This window comes from Indicator indicator, chromosome 16 (genome assembly GCF_027791375.1).
Source record: "Indicator indicator isolate 239-I01 chromosome 16, UM_Iind_1.1, whole genome shotgun sequence".
Lineage (NCBI taxonomy): Eukaryota > Metazoa > Chordata > Aves > Piciformes > Indicatoridae > Indicator > Indicator indicator.
In genome coordinates, this window is record NC_072025.1 from 23,614,409 (window position 1) to 23,631,249 (window position 16,841).

General features: G+C 43.7%; 1 protein-coding gene across 1 annotated transcript in view; it reads right to left on the reverse strand.

Annotated features, from left to right (window-relative positions):
- Positions 1 to 16,841, reverse strand: part of ADAMTS17 (ADAM metallopeptidase with thrombospondin type 1 motif 17) — a 180,768-nt gene that overhangs the window by 32,877 nt on the left and 131,050 nt on the right. Inside the window, exons 18-20 of the mRNA XM_054388055.1 lie at positions 13,667 to 13,824; positions 9,333 to 9,492; positions 7,167 to 7,302 (exon numbers count right to left, since the gene is read on the reverse strand). Of these exons, the coding sequence (XP_054244030.1) occupies positions 7,167 to 7,302; positions 9,333 to 9,492; positions 13,667 to 13,824 (454 nt within the window). The remainder of the gene's footprint in view (positions 1 to 7,166; positions 7,303 to 9,332; positions 9,493 to 13,666; positions 13,825 to 16,841) is intronic.

A 16,841-nucleotide genomic window follows, 5' to 3' on the forward strand; every position in this document is an offset into this window, starting at 1 on the left:
CCAGTGAGCCAGGACTGGTGGAAAATGATGGACAGAGGCTTGGCCAGCTCATCTGCCAGCTCTTTCAGCACCCTAGGATGAATCCCATCAGGTCCCATGGACTTGTGAATATCCAAGTGACTCAACAAGTCTCGAACTAATTCCACATGGATTTCAGGAGTACAACACTGTTCCTTGACCCCATCAACCAGCTCAGGAGGCCAGTTATCCTGAAGTCCTCCTGCCTTACTGTTGAAAATGGAGGCAAAGAAGGTAGTTAGAATCTCAGCCTTCTCCTCATCCTTAGTCACAATGTTACCCTCCACGTCCAATAAAGAGTGGAGGCTCCTCTTGCCCCTCTTTTTAGCATTAATATATTTATAAAAATGCTTTTTGTTGTCCTTCACGGAAGCGGCCAGTTTAATTTCTAACTGTGCTTTTGCCTCTCTAATTTTTCTTCTACATGATCTAGCAATATCCTTAAACATATCACTAGTTGTCTCCCCCCTCTCCAAAGGTGATAAACCCTCTTTTTTTCCCTTAAATCCTTCAGGAGCTGCTTGCTCATCCAGGCCGGTTGTCTTCCCCGCCGGCTCGTCTTACGGCATGTGGGAACTGCCAGTTCCTGTGCCTTTAGGAACTCCTGTTTGAAGTAGGTCCAACCATCCTGGACCCCTTTCTTCTTAAGGGCTGTTACCCAGGGAACTTTCCGAATAAGTTGCCTGAACAACCTGAAGTTTGCCCTCCGAAAGTCCAAAGTGAGGATTCTGTTACTGCTCCTCCCTATTTCCCTGCATATTGAAAACTCCACTATCTCATGGTCACTGCACCCTAGACAGCCTCCAACCATCACATCTCCCACCAGCCCTTCTCTGTTTGAGAACAGCAGATCAAGCAGAGCCTTATCCCTGGTAGGTTCACCTAAGAGCTGCATCAGGAAGTTGTCATCCATGCACTCTAGGAACCTTCTGGACTGTCTCCTCTCTGCTGAATTAAGTTCCCAGCAGATGTCTGGTAGGTTAAAGTCCCCCACAAGGACAAGGTCTGATGATCTTGAGACAGCTTCCAGCTGCTTATAGAATATCTCATCGGCCTCCTCGTCCTGGTTGGGTGGTCTATAACAGACTCCAACCAGGATGTCAGTTTTGTGCGGCCTCCCTCTGATTTTAACCCACAAGCATTCAACCCTTTCTTCTGCAACCTCAAGTTCTGAGGCATCAAAGGATTCCCTAATATACAGGGCCACCCCTCCTCCTCTTCTCCCTTGCCTGTCTCTCCTAAAGAGCTTATAACCCCCAGTGCGGTACTCCAATTGTGAGAATCGTCCCACCATGTTTCTGTGATGGCAACTACATCATAGTTCTCCTGGTGAACCAAGAGTTCCAGTTCCTCTTGTTTGTTGCCCATACTGCGTGCATTGGTGTACATGCACTTCAGCTGGGCTGCTGATTTCACCAGTTTGTGTGGTCCTCCCTCCTCTCCAGGGAGACTGGTTTCCACACCCACCCCGTTCAGACCTAGTTTAAAGCCCTCCCAATGAGTCGTGCCAACCCCAGTGCCAGCACCCTCTTACCCTTTCTAGATAAATTCAACCCAACTTGGTCCAGCAGGTCGGGTGCAGTAAGAGTTGCCCCATGATGAAAGAAGCTAAAATTACGCTGCTGGCACCATCTCCTAAGCCAGCTGTTGATGGTGTGGGTTTTCCTGTTCCTCTCAGTGTACACCACTGCTGCTGAGGGAACTGAGCAGAACACCACTTGAGCTCCTGCCCCGTCAATCGATTTCCCAAGGGCCTTAAATTCCTTTTTAATCTTCCTGGTGCTGCTCTTTTCAATTTCTTCACTTCCAGCCTGGATTACCAGCAATGCGTAATAGTCAGAGGGCTGGATTAGTTTAGGTAACCTTTGGGTGATGTCCCTTACCCGGGCCCCAGGTAGGCAGCACACCTCCCTATGGGATGGGTCGGGACAACATATGGGTCCCTCTGTTCCCCTCAAGAGAGAGTCTCCAATAACTATAGCCTTTCTCTTTTTCTTTGTAGCACTGGTCCTTAAGGTTGGGGGGGGGCTGCTTCGTCTTTGGCATCTCCTTGATTGGTTCCTCTACAATACTCTCATCCACATTGCCCTCAGACTGCAGAGTCTCATAGTTATTGCTCAAGGGCAGCGGGGGAGGGGAAGAGGGTCGGGGTACATTCCCTTTGCTTCCCCTGACAGGGACCTGTATCCATCCTCCACTGCTCCCCTCTACTGGAGGGGGTTTCAAAGCCTGTTCCCACATATCCAACTCCCTTTCACATTCTCGTATGGTCCTGAGCCTTGCTACCTCCGCTTTCAGCTCAGCCACTTCATCCTTCAGCTCAGCTACTAAATTTAAGAGACAATTCACCTGGTCACACCTGACACAGGTGTCTCCTTCACCCTCCGCACCAAGTGCCAGGCTCAAACACTCACTGCAGCTAGAAGCCTGAACACCAGCATGCTTGTAGAGAGACTCAGTCTGGGAACCTACTGCATGTTTAACACCCTTTGTCCAAGTTGTTACCATGGTAGGTACCTGCTGGCAAGAGATCTTGAGATCGGAGATTTTATTGAGAGTTTTTTTTGTTTGTTTGTTTGTTTTTCCCCTGTATCCTGTCAGCTGACCTGGCACATGCAAGCAGGCAAGAAGCCTATAGCTCACCAGCCAAAATGGCGTCGCGCGCTCAGCCCCGCCGGGTTTTAAAAATTCCCGCGGCTGACGTCACAATCCCGAGCAGGCACGCGAGAGGACGACCGCTGGTTGTCGCTCTCTGCCAGGGTCCTTCCGCCCCGCAAACCCCGAAAAGAAACGAAAAGAGAGAGAACCCAAAGCAGGCACAGCGGACCCGGTGTCGATCCCGATCAGCTCACCAGCCAAAATGGCGTCGCACGCTCAGCCCCGCCGGGTTAACTCTCAGAAGAGTTACTGCCAAAGAAGACAGAAGAGCACAAACGCTACTGGGCAAGAGTTAGACTGGACAGAGACTGGGATTCTCTATGCAATTCTGGCCACCTATGCACTTAATTGTAAATAATATAAAGTACAGAAGGTGACCAAGGGAATGAAGAATTGATGCACAGTATCTGATCCAGTAAGAAGTTAAGAAAACTAATGGTTTAGCCCATCAAAATGACAGAAAGAGGAGATACACTGGTTCAGACACACTGGTTTGCTGTACTATATGGCACGTAGCCCAAGGTAGGAGCCAGGGAGGGAAAGCACTGTATAAGCAAAGGAACAGAGCTGATGCAAAAACAAATGACTGAAAAATGATCACGAACAATTAAAGCTGGAAATAAAAGATCCTGACCCACATGAATAGCAAGGTCACAGGAGAGCCTGCCAGTGAGGGAAGGAGGCTGTGTAGCAAAACCAGTTTATGGGAGAGAATCTACAACATGCTTGGTAGTAGCAGAAAGCTAGCATTTGGGGTCAGGAGATACTTTCAAGTGCTTAACAGTGAAAATAAGGACTCAGGTCTCCTGTGGCTTTCTGTAGACGAATGCAGGGATTTCTGGCTTTTATCCTGCTGTTAAGCATCTGTGTAGGAACACCACATATTCAGCAGGCCCCTGAAAGAACTCAACCTCTACTAAAATCTATTACAGCAAAGAGGAGGAAAATTAACAGCTTTTACATACAAGCCATTACAAGTCTAGCAGTTGGGAAATTTCATGTGTTTTTGGTTCTTTTCCTGCATCGGAGGGAAGCAGTTTCATATTCACAGACCCAACCATGCATGTTGAAGTGTGTGGCCACTGGCCGACCTGTGTTTTCAGTAATAACAGCTGATGTGATCTGTGATTTCTGAGCCTCGTGCCAACATGAGTGCTGGGTTTGCCTACATATCTGGGTTGGTGCTCAGTGTGCTGGAAACAACCCATACGCACCGCATGCAAGAATCCAGATTCCATCTGGTTACAGCAGGGTTTTGTAAAAAATATCTAAAGGGCTAGGCAAAGGATTAGAATAAAGAGGTGCTAATAGGGTGCAGTTGGGACAGGAAAGGAAGCTGTAAAGAATTTAATGGAAAAAGAGGGTCAAGGAACATAAAAAATAAAATAGGAAGAAAAAGAGGCATTTTTTTAAAGGGTGAAAGAGTAACAATAATAAAGAATGAAAGATTCTTTTATTTTTGCTAGTTTCAACAAAACCCTGTAGAAAATTCTCTGCTGTGATGTTTAATTTTAAAACATGTCAGTGTATCCAATCCTTCTTTCAATCTTGCTTTGTTTTTTTCAGATGTTGGGTTGCAGTTGCAGAGCTCTAATCTTCTCCTTGGCCTCATGAACCTACTGTTCCCTGCCACACGTTATCTGGCTCTCCCAGGAGGTGGCTGAAGTTCAAAGGAATATGTAACTTGCAAAGCAGTTTGGGATGGTGCTGGTAGGAAGATGCTGTTATTAATATCATACCGGACTTTTGGTGTTTTTTGGTTGGTTGGTTGGTTTGGTTTGTTTTTTTCCTGCCTCCAGATCACTTTATAATGTGGGTTATTGGTTTTTGGTTTTATGGGTTATTGCTTTTTTATTTTTATTACACTCTCAACAGCATCCTCCTCTTCCTCCATTTATACAACATGATGTCACTCTGTCCCAAAGAGTCTGCAATCCAGAATATGGATGGACTGAGAGATGAAGCAAAGGGATAGTGTAGGATAGTGAATTGAAGCACACCCGAAAGAGAAATAGAGACTGACTGTCCTGTGACCCAGTCCTGGGCTGGCCATAAGACTCTTTCCTAGGGAGAAATCATCTGCAAGGTGATTCTCTTAGATTTTTGAGTAGAAGTGTAAATGTAGTTCAAAAGGCACAAACCAGAGCAGGTCTGCTACAGAAAGGAAAGCATTGTTCTTTCTTCTGACCTCAGGTAAGGGCTTAGGTCTGAGTGGAAATGGGAAAGGACCTTATCATAACAAGATGCCACAATAATTTTACTTGAAACCCTCTAACAAGTTCAGGGCTCATAAGAAAAGTATTTCCATGGTGAAAGAGAATGGGTTCTTTAAGATGTTCTTGGTCAGAGAATATGCTAAGCATGCATTTCAAATAGCTGGGTGGGCAAACACAAGTGGAAATTCAAATTTTACAGAGGCACAGGGAATGTGCTCCTGAAAATATTTCCAGTTAAAAGCATGCTAAGTGTGAAAGTGTAGTCTACATGAAGTGAGTGAGGGACTGTGGCCTATCAGATCATCAGGAGGGATTTTGTGGCCTTTCTGGGTACCAAGCACATTTGGTGTTTGCTGTCATTGCCCTGAAACAATGAGTGTCACTGTGCCAGTGCTAATTGCTCCTGGGGAGAACTGTGCTAAATTGTGGATACGAATTGCCAGGAAACTCCACGCAGAAGAAGAGATACTTTGGAATGACATTAAAGATTGGCCCTGAATTCCTAAAGGAACACCACCTGGATAATAGGAACAGAGTCTTTCTTTCTCAGAAGGTTTCATTTGATTTAACTTAACTCACTGTCACTGTCCAGGAGCAGCAGCAATGTCATGGTGAAAGTGTGCAACAAAGAAGAGATTTCACCAAGGGCTTGAGGCCATGGAGATCCTACTGAAAAAGAGCACTGTGTGTCTCATGCCTCTAACAGATCCTATAGCCAAGACTTTCCTTTGTGGCTCTCAGCCAGTAGAGGCAGAAGCTGACCATTTCTTCAAGAGCTAAATTGCTTTTCTTCATCCCTACCACCTGGAACCCCCCCATATACCTGTCTGGGCTCACTCCAGTCTCCTCCCAATAGCATCACAAAAGGTCTAGAAGAAATATTTCATGCCAAGGCAGAAACACAAGCAGATGCTGCCTGTTTCTGTTTTTCTGAGAGAATGACATGACAGAAATACCAGCATCACTGAATTTAGGAAGCTTCCTTGTAGAAATGACATCTCCTTGAAGTGGTTGGGGGGTTAGGCTCTCCTTACACATCTAGAAGCACATGGGTATGTCGTGGTGCCTTCCAGTATCACCGAAAGCAGCATGGCCACAATATTGTTCAGCAGCAATAACAGGTGGTGCAGACAGAAAACAAGACCTGAAAGAGCCTGGCCTTTTTGATGGATTACCTGACACTGGATTTCCCTGCTTCAGGGCACTTTAATCAGACTGCAGGTCTAATTAGAAGGAAGTGTGCTGTTTCTCATTCTTCCTATTGTTTCTGCTAGCAGGATCAGCTTTGTGGGAACGTTTCCCTGCCTTGTCTGACTATACAAGATGCAACAGCTAGCAGGTTGTTTTGAATGTGCTTTTTTAGATATTGCTGAGCTTTATCCTAACTTGATTTTATGTTCTAATTACTATCAAAAGTGGAATGTCTACACTACTCCACAATGCTCAGCATTACTGCAGAGCAGAGTGATTTTCTTTGTCAGCTAACAAACAGAACAAATTAATTTTCCTTCCTGTGTTTTCTCATTTTGGCCAGAAATGTGTTTTTTAATACAATGTAGATCAATATCAATTCAGCTAAAAGTGCTTGCCAAATTAAAAAGAGAGCTTTTTATTATTTTTAGAACTTATTACTATTGGATCTCTAATTATATCCAACTGATGCAGAAAAGTACCCTTACTGAGGAAAGCATCTAAGATGTTTTTCATCACAGTTTCTTAACTTCAGCAAGATTCACCTATGTTTCCAAAACTACAAAGGTGTTGCTAGACACTGTAAAACCTCATATGAAGAAGAGATACTCCTCACCTAGATAATCCCAGTCTGAAATATGCTAATACAGATCAAGCATGCAGTACAGCAGGGCACCTAGAGTAGCTGTGAGTTGTTTGAGAAGATTTTTTGTATCACTGACAATTAATCAGCCTCTACTCTGTGCTGATACAAAAACCCAAAGGCTAGATATGCAGTAATTACACTCTTGTTTAACTTTACACTGCAAGAGGCAGCCAAGGGGAAAAGAAAGCCATCTCCAAGCAATGCATGAAGGCAGCTTGCATGGAGTCTGGCCTTACTGGCCACAAATTAAATGGACTCTGAGGTAATGAAAATCTGAGCTGCTGAACAAAAGGAAATGAATATTACAGCTGGTTACTATGGCTAACAATGTGTCATAATACTTTCAGACAGTTTCACCATGTTCACCAGATGGTGGGTTTGGAAATGCGTGATTTGTGAAAGAAAAGGATATTAGGTTTTATTTTGTAACTCCTTACCGTGACTGGCAGGGGTGTGTGTTACATTTCCTGACCTGGGGCTCGGGGCGATTCACTCGTTGGCAGTCACTGTCATTCACCAATGTCATGGTCTTGTTAATAATCCGAGTACAGGACACAATGGTTTTCCGTTCACCTACAAGGCAAATAAAACCCAACTCTGAAAAAAGAAGCCACTGGCTAAGAACAAAACCAAAACTCAAAAGATAGGAGCTCCTGCCTATCTCTACAGATGTAATCTCCACAGACCTGCTCTGCAAGAAATGTTATTTTCCACTTCTGTCTTACCTTTGCACTGTTCTGGGTTGTGGTGTTTTGGTGTTTTTTTATTTTGTTTTGGTTGGTTGGTTTTTTGTTTATTTGTTTTCAGAAAAGCTACAAATATTTCCCCAGTAATTGTGAAATTGACTGCTTCACAGGAACAACATGGTGGACTTTCTCTTTTTAGTGTTTAATATGGAAATGATCTTGACAACAATTTGGTTTCATTTCTGGTTCCTCCTCCACACCTTGCTGTGCCCTGTAATCAGCAGGACAGATGCACCAGCTCTGTAAACTGAAACCACACAACCATGCATCCCTTGGTGACTCATAATGACATGACAGCTGCCTCTTGCTCCTTTCCTAGGTGATCCTGCTCTGTCAGGGAGGGTGGACTAGATGATATCCCAACCCCTATCATTCTGTGATTCTATGATTCAGGACAAGTCAGGTCAAAAATGAATGACCAGAGTTCAAGAGTGATAAACTGCACTTGTTGGTGTTTCAACAAGAGGTGAAATTCAGCCACCAAAATAATGTATTTCTCATCTTCTGATCATTCAGATACACTATTTTAAAATCCTGCCAGTAGCACATTATCTCAGGAGGAGTCAGCACTTCTCACATAAACTGTCTGTGCATCAGGAGATGCAGCAGTGTGGCCCTCAGGGTTCAGCCTTTCACTGTGTAACACCAGGAAAGCTGTATCACAGGGTGCTATGACAATGATGTGACAAGGAGAATGCCACCCCTGCACCACTGACTTTGCCTTAGTGCTAATTATTTTGGTTTCTCAGATCTTCTTCTTCACCCTGAGTCTGCACCAAGTTGAGTTTATTTATGATCTGCAGCAGATAATAAAAAATAACTCAAATTCTGTTAATAAAAAAACATGTAAAATTGAGAAGGGCCTCCCCAGCTTGGATAAGTAGGAAAAGCATCTGACAACCAAAGCATAAGAGATCAATTGCCATCCAAGTTACTACTGGTAGGAGTTACGTTGCCAGGTACCTGTGGCAGGCTTGCAACACAAATGAAAAAAGCCACAAACAAATTCCCTGCTCATTCATGCAAGGGTTTAATGGTTCTGAGAAATTATTGGTTTAATACATGAGTAAAAGTTAAGTGTCCATTTTAAAGTGATTTCTGCTTACAGAAAAAAAAACTCCAGGATTTCAGTACACAGTGAGCCTGCAAATGGGAAGATGAGCACTCTCTCCTTCTGCTATATAATGTGATAAATAACTGGGTCTGCTGGTGAAGAAAGACTGGCCAGAATGCATGGAAATGATCCATTTTCCTCAGGGAAAAAAATCTACTTTCAGTATTGAAAATTTCAATGGACAGTGGCTGACAAACCAGTCTCTGGTTTCACAGGCATCAATTCCCCGCAGGGTTTCAGCAAATGTGTCTCAGCATATCCCAGGGACCATCTGCAAAGTGTGATTTGCAGTGTACTCCCAGAAAGTACACCCCACATGAAAGGGCTTCTGATGCAATCTCCAGCAGTTGTCACAGCAGCAGTGCCCCTGTTTCATCCCCAGGGAAGGAAGTGTCTCAGTGAACATGCCTGAACACCTATGAGAACTCTGCTCCAAGAATGTGATGGAGGCTTGAGATACAGAGCTGCATGCAGTGCCCTGAGCCATCCTGGAGCACGGATCCAGGTGCAGTTCCTGCCCACCTTAATGAGCCAACAAAGCAGCGTCCTGGCCAAAATGCTGTGGGTGATAGCTGGGAGAGCTGGTGAGAATGACCTCTCCTTTGAGTTCATGATGGCAACATCCATTCCCATGGCAAGTTTCCATCATGCTTCGGCAACACTGCCTTCTGCAGGTACCTCTCTGACAGCTGGTGCCTGCAAACACCATACAGCAAGTCCCCCAAGCTTCCAAACAGCCTTACCTCCTCCACACTGCACACTGCACCCTTCCCATCCACTGTGTGTCCAGATGTACAAGGAATCCTGTGGCTTTTCTGGCTCACTTCTGTTTTCAGCTGTGTAGTTTACAGGAATGGTGTATTCATAATGAATTCCATAATTCTGGTCATGAAATAACAGCACCTGTTTCAGCAGGAAAAGAAAAGCTATTACACCACAGTGTGTCCTGGGAAAGCCAACAGAACGCAGAGACAGTAATGCTGGAAATGCTCTTGGGCCAGTATCTCTAAAATAAAAGTACCTTGTGAAAGGCAAACAAATCTTTAACCAGGAACCTGAAACTGCAGTGGTGTGGGTGAAACAGGGCATATGCTGGAGCAGCAACCACTTATGATTTGTGAATATCTGTAACAGCCATAGAAATGTCTAAACCTGGAATTCGGTGCACAACTCTGGTTAAGCCACAAAAGTGATCAGCAGGCCACTGGCTATCTAGAGAGAAACAGTAAGACAACAGGAAGCATTACACCAGCAGTTTTCATACAACAATTTTTAATAAGGATCTGGAGTCCAAAAATACTCATCATAACTGACCTATCCTATTTCCCTCATGCAGAGACTGAGGCTTATGGCTGGGGACCTTTGTAGAGAATGAGGCAGTTCTGTGTTCACACTGCACTCTTTGTGGATCACGGTCCTGGGCAGCCTGCTATCCTGCTTGAGCAGGGGTTTGTATGAGACAACCTACAGAGTCCATCTCAAATTCAACCACTGGCATTCTGTGAGCTGCAGCATTTACTGCTGTGTTTGACTTGGGCTGCAGCAGTCCACTGGTCAAAGGCAGAAAGGTTTATTAACACATCTGAAGGAACAAGGTGATCCTTCTCGATGCAAAACCAACCAATGCAAAAACAAACAAAAAAAACAAACCAAAAAAGGCTCATGCCTCCTGGGAGATATGTCAGTCAAAGTGAGCATGACTATTCCAGCCTAGAAGTTGTAGGAGAAGGATTTTATTGCATCAGAAAGCTGAGGATGACAAAGAAGAGCCATATCATACAGCTGCTGGCAATTTCCCACGGAGTCACATGTGATATCTCTAGTGTTACTACTCCAAAATTCCCTGACTGTTAACAGAGAAAAATGCTTATTTTTGCACCACAGGCAGATGAGAGTTTTGATCCTTTTTTCATTTACATGTTGAGCTTCGTTTGTCTCTCACTTTCACTGATGTGTGACAGAAGTGACTAGAAGATACCCAAATGACTGTGAGGTCCATGGAATCTGAGCGACCACATCATTAACAAATGCCATAGAAGTGCTACTGAAATGCTGATGGTGTGGCTTTAGCCTTATACCTCTTGTCCCATAATCTCAGCAACCATTAGATGTGTGGATTCTGCTGGCTCTTGCCACCAACTGAAACAGGAGCAACACTTTATCAAATAAGATATTTTAAGCAGGGCTATTGTAACAAAGCAAGACACTGTCCAATTTAAAAAAAGGCAAATTTGTAAATGTTATTTTCTCTCCACAATCATTGTCTCCCATTTAGATTTGTAGAAGTCACTACTCCTTCACCAATAATCTCACTAAAGCTGTCATAGGCTCATTTAACAAAAAAAACACTTAACTATATGTGCCGAAAGAAGCGGTCCAGCTTGCAGCCACCGACTTACTGGAGGTGTGTGGGACTACACAAATTCAGCGCACGGGAGTTGGGTCTGCACAGTGCATAACTCTGGGCACAAAACCGTCTTCCAGAAGATGTGGTGAACAAAAGTATGATTTTGCTTCAGCTACAGAGGGAGCCTTACCATGAGAACTGAATACCAAGGTTGGGGCCAGACAGCCATCATTAGTTTCAAAGATGAATGTGTTTTCTTTAAACAATTAGAAATACCAGGCAGGCAGAGGCAGAGAGCTGAAGTCTCGCTCTGGCCTTCTGAGATAGGAACAGCTTGTTCTACAGAACTGATCAATCAGTCTTGCCTAAAGCATCTTTATGCTCTGGGAGTGTTTGGTTGTCCTCTGTTGCCAAGAGGAGGTCTAGCACAGGCCTAGTTACATAAACATGAATTTCTCCAAGAAATATACTTACAGCAATGCACTTGGAGGAATGCCTCAAGTATTAAAATCCAGCTCCTAAAAAGAAATCCTTATTATCTCAATATGGGTGCAAGACTAGTGAGTCTAAAGGCCCATATGAAACCAATTTCATGCAATTTCGTAGCCATGTATAACTGGGGGGGGGGGGCGGTGGGTGTGTATGTGTGTATAATTGGTTTCAAATGAAGGTCACAATGGACTGACTGAAGCTTCTGGCTCTTTGTCAGTCCAGTGTATTTCACCACTGTTTGAACACCAGTTTTCTATTTAGAGGTAACTGGTAACCATCCTGCCTTTCTTAATGTTGAAAGAATGAAACCCACTACCCTATATCAAGCAAAAGATTAATATCTGATTTGGAGAAAAGACTTCACATGTGCTTTGTTTACAACTGGCAGTGATTTTAATCCACATTTTTTTTTTAATGGTCTGGTAACTTTTACTTTTCTCCTTTTTAATAATTTCTAGGGGTGAAGGTGAAGAAGAAAAATTTCCTCTGCTTATATATGATGAAAATGCTAGTCTATACCTAAAAAGGATACTCATGGAGAATCTCATAATCACTAGGTTCCTATGTTAGTTACCCTTTAATGAAAGGGAAATGAGTATTTCTTTGAAAACAAAGCTCTACTGATGCTGAAGTTCACAGAATGTTGCTACCAGATTTTACTGTACTACACCTCAAGGAAGCAAGACCCTGGAAGGTTCCAAGAGGTGGCAAAGGAAGCCTGTGCAGCATCTTCACAAACGGTACCTGTGAACTCCTTTCTTACATGAGTTTATGAAGACCATAGTAGTACAAAACACTTTGTCAGAATCCTGGTTTCAGGAGGGAAGACTTGTGTTAAGGCTGAAGTCAAGCATAAGCTGATTTTTTCTGTATATGCCTGCTGTGTGTGGGCAGCCACTGAATTACACGGCTGAGCCAAGAAAGTGCTGGTGTGCCCAAACCTGCATCAATGATTACTTCAGTAGTAACCTCCAGCTTTACACTGGTTTGTATGTGAAGCTGGTAAACTCACCAACCTGTCTGAGAAAGCAAAGATAAAAATCTCATGTTCCTAGGCAGTGTATTGTAGCACAGAGAAAGCACTGACAAAGTGGAGTATTATTATTTTGTGTGTGTGCGTGAAAAGTGCAAGCAACCTTTGAGCTTTTTCAAACTGTTGCACAATGAATGCCAACAAGCAAAAAAACTCAGGAGAAGGAAAGGGAGAGACTTCTGATTTTTAGCAGTGCTCACAGACAGTCTTCAGTGAATAAATGTGGGAAAAAAAATCACAAGAAGCGGCATACAGAAACATGTAATGGGATAAAAAGTTCTAGGAACTAATGCATACATTAAAACACCCCATGTTTCTATGCAAACCTTGCTATACAAACTGTAAAGCTCTCTGAAGACTTTCCACTAATAACACATATGTGAGACAGACATTAGTACAGCCATTTTAAAGAGAGAAAAGTTAAGGTTACTACCAACTTTAAAGGGACTTGCCCATGAGTTACCCCATCACCCATTAGTGACAGGACTGGGACTACAGTCCTGTTCTTTTAACCCAGGTGGACTTCTCAGTCATGTTTTCATACAGCAGCCATATGACTGTTTATGAAAGGACTGTGCTGAACATCAGGAAAAACCTTTCAAGAACACCTTAAAATACATAAAACCAAAAAAGCAACATAAATAAAGAATATTTGTGTGTATATCTGTCACTATGGAGGATCAAATTCACATGTATCATCCACACATGCCAAATCTGCACCTCTTCTGTTAGAGGAACAGTATTTAAACACAGAATACTTTTGGCATAAGCTAAGAAGGCATTTCAGCAAATATCCTTTCATGTGTGTGAGCGGGTAAGTCCATGAAAAAAAGAGGGTCCCTGGAAATATACATCCTCTAGAATGGACCTGTCACATCGTCTGGGACACACTACAGGAGTATCCTGACCAGACATGAGCTTTCTGGGACACTGCATGCTCTCCCAAAACAGAGCATCATTTATTTTAAAGTAGGGAGATGAGTTTCTCCAGCCCTTGCTGCAGCTCATGCTGCAAAAGAATGCAAAGGGAGGCACCACAGCATACCTTTAAAAAAACTCTGGTGAGGAAGAAAACAATCAAACTGTAACTTTCAGTTAGGATATAAACCTTTCATGTTGCATCACTTAAGATACACAAACAAAGGATATAAAGTTACCATCAAGTGCAATCACTTAAGATACACAAACAAAGGATATAAAGTTACCATCAAGTGCAGTGGTATTTTAGTTGGTCCTTTGGCAGAGATTTTCTCCCACAGACCCCTTCGCACGTACCGGACAGTAGTGCCTGCGATCTGAAACTCACCAGGAAGCTCAATTTTCCAGTCGCTGTTAATGGATCTCTTACTGGAATCTTTTAAAGCTGGAATTAATCAAATACCATGGAAAAAAATGTAAGTGAATTTGTAATTTAAGCATAGACTGTTGAACTTCTGTCTCAGCCCACCTAAAGCAGAAGATGCAGTAGCCTTGGAGTTCAAAAGAAAACGGAAGAACCCTTTCAGCTGACTTGCTGTGTTTCTGACCTGGACATATTCTGTATTTCAGCTGATAAAGGCATAACTCATTCTATTAACATTGCTCTTAAGTATCAATTATGGCACACAAACTGGTCTTGCTAAGGTTTTGCTACTTAAAATTACTATGTGCTGCTTTCCATGTTTCTGCCAGGAGAGGTTGGACCAGATGATCACTGAGGTCCCTTCCAACCTGGTGCTCTGTGATTCTCTGTGACACTCCCCAGTTTCAAAACATTGAGGCATTCTCTGTGCTATTCCACTGCCAGAAATTTGAAAAGGAAGAAAGAAAGAATGTGCAAAAGGAAATGAAAGGAAGGAGAGATAACTATCCATTGTCCTTGAAAAAGTACTACTAATTTAGGACTGGATGGTGGAACTCTTCCACAGTTTGACCTATTTCAGGAACACATCCAATCCCTTCCCCCCACTGACAGTGTGTTGTTGAATTCAGTTACATATACAGCTCTGGTTTTGAAAAGGAAAGCTTGCACGACTGAAATGTTTCTCTTTGATTTTCAGCAAAGAGAGGGGAGATATCTGAACTAACACCAGCCTACGAATCACAGTGAAATTCCAGTATTGTTTCACAGTGGGAACCTATTGTTAGACTATTTCATGTATATTGCACAGATGTGTCTGCAGGCACCTGAGAACCTCTGTGTTGTTAAAATGGTCCCTTGCATATCTCATGGCCCAGGTCAACCTGAATTCTTCAAAACTCCTTGCATGGATCAGGATCCAGGACTATCCAGGGCTCCTCCTCCTCAATAAGCAGTATGCAGGCAGCCCCCCTTCACTGGGGGCTGAGAGCCCATACACAAGGTGCTCCATGACTGCTGGCCTCCCTGCCCTGGAATATTTCAGGGCACATTCAATTTATTGACTGAGTATCATTTGCAGCTCTTATCTCTAGGGAAGTCTGGAGCAGGTGGAGGTTGCAATGACCTCTGCATCAGTGTGCCTTTCTAAGGATCTGCATCTTGGGGAGTTGCTGGAGAGAGGTGAAACACCTTTCTGCCCTGTTGCACACAACCTTCCTGACAGCTCTCAAGCTCCAAGGTCAGGGTGAAAGGAAACTGCAGGTACGGCTTCCCCAGGAGGAGAGGGATGTGTGTGAGGGAATGCTTGTCCTGAGGAAAGTTCTCTTTGTCACATAGATCAGGGGTGTGATGGTGTCTTGCTATTTGCATGCTACAGCAATATAACTCTGTCTGCAGCTTACTTCTCGCTTTGTTTCTTGATTTACAAAGTACCTTCTGCAAACTTCAGACAAAGTTATGAAGCAGGATTGTTTTCCTCTGCCAAAGCCCAGTGGCTCCTAGGCAGATCAAAGCAGCCATCATACTGACCTTGAGGAGCCATGAACATGACTAATCAAAGCTGTGGATGAGATAGTTTTATCTCCATGCAGTATGGCTGACTAGCAAAGATATCACAGCACATGTTCAAACAGTGTGCAAGAGCTTGAATGACTAAAACCATGCTTTGGTTTCAGTTCATCATCTAAAGGAAGAGAGCTTGCTGATGAAAACCAAAATGTTTGATCTTTGTGGACTTCTTTGCTGCGAAAGGTTTGATTGTGATTGCTGCAGGCACTGTTCCATTAGTGGAAACAGCCACATTCTCAAAGGTGCTCCTTGAAGATTGCAGGAATTGCACTAGAGACTCAGCAGAGTGTTTTGGTCTAAGTGGTTTTCCCACTCTGTCTTCATTGCATGCAAACGCCTCACCAGTAGGGATCAATGCTGCAGCTATAAAACCTCCATGCCTCCTAGACACAGACTACTGCTCTTTATCCAACGGCTTCTGTCAGATCCAATTATTGCAGGGCTGGCTCTGCCTAGCCCCAGAGAGGACAGACTAAATTCAGTGGGGTGAACAGCGCCTGCTGCTCTTATCAAATGTTGTGCTTTTCATCCAAGCACTGTGGAAGCACTTTGCAAGACAGCAAGTATTTTTACTGCATTTTAGAGAACAAGCAAAGCATGCAACAAAGAGCACATGCCTAACCTCCCGGAGAGCTCAGTGGCAGGAGCTGAGGAGTACAGGATATGTACAGCTTTCTCTGACAAAATTTGTCTGACTGTGGTGGGAAAGCCCAAACAGGAAAGCAGTTGTGAGCCCAAACAGCCCTCACTGATTTATGCTAGCACCCACAGAATTTTTTCCACTTTGAACAGCTGGCTGAAGCTCTCCTGGGACCCTCTGCCTCAAACAGGGTAGTGAGGTACAGCCCTTATCTTTTCCCCACTGTGGGTCCATTTTGACAGGAGCAAGAATCTACTGGTACATCCCAAAGCTTTTTCTGGCTCAAAGCTGTACTGTAGAAGAGCAAAAGAAAAACCAACTACCTGTAACTTTTTTTTCTCTTGTTGGCTGGAAGAGAGGAACTGACCAATCTAATTCTAAACCTGGCATCTCAGCAGATCTTTATTTCCAGCTAGGGTCCCTCCAGCTTGCTTCTGGCCTGTGGACACAAACTGCCAAGGTATTTCCTGCTCAAGGTGGTTTTTGAGCATTGCAGCCAGCTAAGGAAGCCAGCGTGGGCTGCCTGTAGGTGAAGGGAAATTCTTCAGGCACTGCTCCCAGCACATGGAATAATGATTCCAAATTATGCTGGGCTCATTTCCAAAGTGCTGTACCCAGTTCTGAGTGGAAATGCAACCTGATTGGACTCAGCTTTGTCAGAGTGACTGAAATAGAAAAGCCATCTATGTTCAGACCTGGACTTACAAGGCATTATGAGGCCTATCAGTCATTGGATTTTGTTTTCTTGGTCATCTTTTTTGTCCTATTGGAATATTCCAGCTGCTATTCTTCAATTTAGGTTAGCAGGACATTGGGTATCTTTTCTTTTTGT